General features: G+C 47.2%; 1 protein-coding gene across 2 annotated transcripts in view; it reads left to right on the top strand.

Moving 5' to 3' along the window:
* LOC134453547 (uncharacterized) overlaps positions 1–1,609 on the top strand; it is a 125,023-nt gene extending 123,414 nt beyond the window's left edge. For both annotated transcript variants that reach the window (XM_063204334.1, XM_063204332.1), the window contains one exon: positions 1,401–1,609. In XM_063204334.1, the coding sequence (XP_063060404.1) occupies positions 1,401–1,588 (188 nt within the window). In that variant the 3' untranslated portion in view covers positions 1,589–1,609. The remainder of the gene's footprint in view (positions 1–1,400) is intronic.
* Positions 1,610–2,114: the final 505 nt, after the last annotated feature.

The following is a 2,114-nucleotide window of genomic DNA, read 5'->3' as shown; positions in this document are numbered from 1 at the left end:
GAAATGTTAAAATACTAAATCCACTGCTGCCCCAGATTCAAAAGAACACATTCATCGTAGTCAAGACAACTTCACGGAATGTTTACATGCAACTCCATGCAAAGTGGAATGTTCAGTGAACTTCTCAGTCTAATTTCAGACATCAAAGAGAACAGCTGTGGAAAATGAAGCTCCTGAGACTTTTGTGCTGCTTTTGCCCACCGGTGCCTACTGAGGAGGGAGAGATAGGTGACATGGCCATGTCAAGGGCCCAGGCAGTGGGCAAGAAGGGCAAGAAGAAAGCCAACCCCAGCAAAAAGAAGATGAGGAAGGAGGCCAAGAGGCTAAAACACCAGATGATTGATATGAAGAAAAAAGAGGTCATAGTGGATATGGAAAAGCCTATGGATATGGCCGAGGTAGATAAGGAGGCAGCTGATGCAGGCTCAAAGGCCCTACAGCAGCCAACAACTCCCCCCAACCTGACTACTGGGGCTGAGGAGCCAGTGGAGAAGGTGACCCGTGAAACCATGCTGGATCATGGTGAGACAGATGGGGCCAGTAGTGTAAGCTCCCCCTTCACCCCATGTGATCTATTAGCTGCTCTGAACTCTGTGGCCAACGCTGATGGTGACATAGTGGCTTTGCTGGATCACCTGAAAGCGGCCAATATGACACACATGGCTATTGAGAGCAGACCTGGACTGCGGCAGCCCGCTGCTCGCGTCAACTTGGACAGACCTGGACTACGGCAGCCCGCTGTTCGAGTCAATGTGGGCAGAGAGAGTCCCATGGGGGAAAAGCCTGACCTGCGCCAGCCCAAACCTTGCCTCAGACTGGACACTGGGCCTGAGAAGCTGATCCTGAAAGAGACCTTCTTGGATAAACCTCAGGACGATGGGTCCATGGTGAATGGTGGCCAGAGCTCTACTCCAGCAGTGGACGCTCCCCATTCAGCAGTGACAGAGGCCGTGATTGATCATTCCTGTTTGTCAAGTAAGTAGCCCATCATCTCTCTCTCTCTCTCTCTCTCTCTCTCTCTCTCTCTCTCTCTCTCTCTCTCTCTCTCTCTCTCTCTCTCTCTCTCTCTCTCACTCTTTGCTTTTTGCTGCCCTTGTGAGATCTTGCATTTTAATTGATTTTCGCTTCTACAAGCTAATGAACGATGTGGAGGTTTTTGAACAAACCTGGTGTCATAACGGTGCTGTGTGCTCTGTTAGGAACGATGAATTGCTTTTTACACATGTATTGGCACCTGACTGAGATGTAAGATGTATTTACCTATGTAACTTCTGTTTTTTTTGTGATTGTTACTCCATGGCACTTTGTGTGCTTCTGTGTTCCAAGAATTTGTAATAAAGGTGTTTTGAAAATTCAAATTCTCTCTCTCTCTCTCTCTCTCTCTCTCCCCCCCACCACAGACCAAAGCAAGTCAGACCTCAACAAAGACAGAGCGCAGCTGGCCGAGGGCGGCAGTGAGAGGTGCCCATCTCCAGAACTCTGTGAACATCAGGTCCTGCAGCAGCCAGAGATGGGATTGACTGCTGCTGTTACAGGAGAGATGTCAGCTGGAGGAGGAGAGGAGGATGAAGCTGAGGAGCAGGCCTAATGGACATCTAAATTCACACACACACACGCGCGCGCGCGCACGCACGCACACACACACACACACACAAATTATATCTAAACACACAAACACATGCACACACATATTACAAAGCTATTTTAATAAATAAATCATATTTCAATTACCATCAAAGAATGTTGCTGTTTGTATTCATTTGTCTCATGTCAAATAGGCTACCAAGATAACAATCATCCTGCAATATCCAGCCTTTTATTGTCCTCCATCAGCTACAGTACAACCTCTGTTTGAACAGGTGTTACTAAAATTCCATTTGCGGTGGTTAATATTGTGACCTACGACCTACATCTTCAATAGAGACATTACTCAACACAGCAAGGCAAAAGAGCCAGGGACCTGCCAACTGGTCAAATGCTGGTGAAATTTCAGTTTGGCTGGTACAACCAACATTCTAATCACTTTGACCCATTAGTGAGTGTAGTGATTAGAGAGCCTCTCAGCGGTCTCATGTTAACCACATAGGCCTAGATGTCACACACACACAAAATAC

Source organism: Engraulis encrasicolus, chromosome 8 (assembly GCF_034702125.1).
Source record: "Engraulis encrasicolus isolate BLACKSEA-1 chromosome 8, IST_EnEncr_1.0, whole genome shotgun sequence".
NCBI classification, from domain to species: domain Eukaryota; kingdom Metazoa; phylum Chordata; class Actinopteri; order Clupeiformes; family Engraulidae; genus Engraulis; species Engraulis encrasicolus.
Note: the sequence above shows the minus strand (reverse complement) of the source record. Positions and strands in the feature narration are given on the sequence as shown.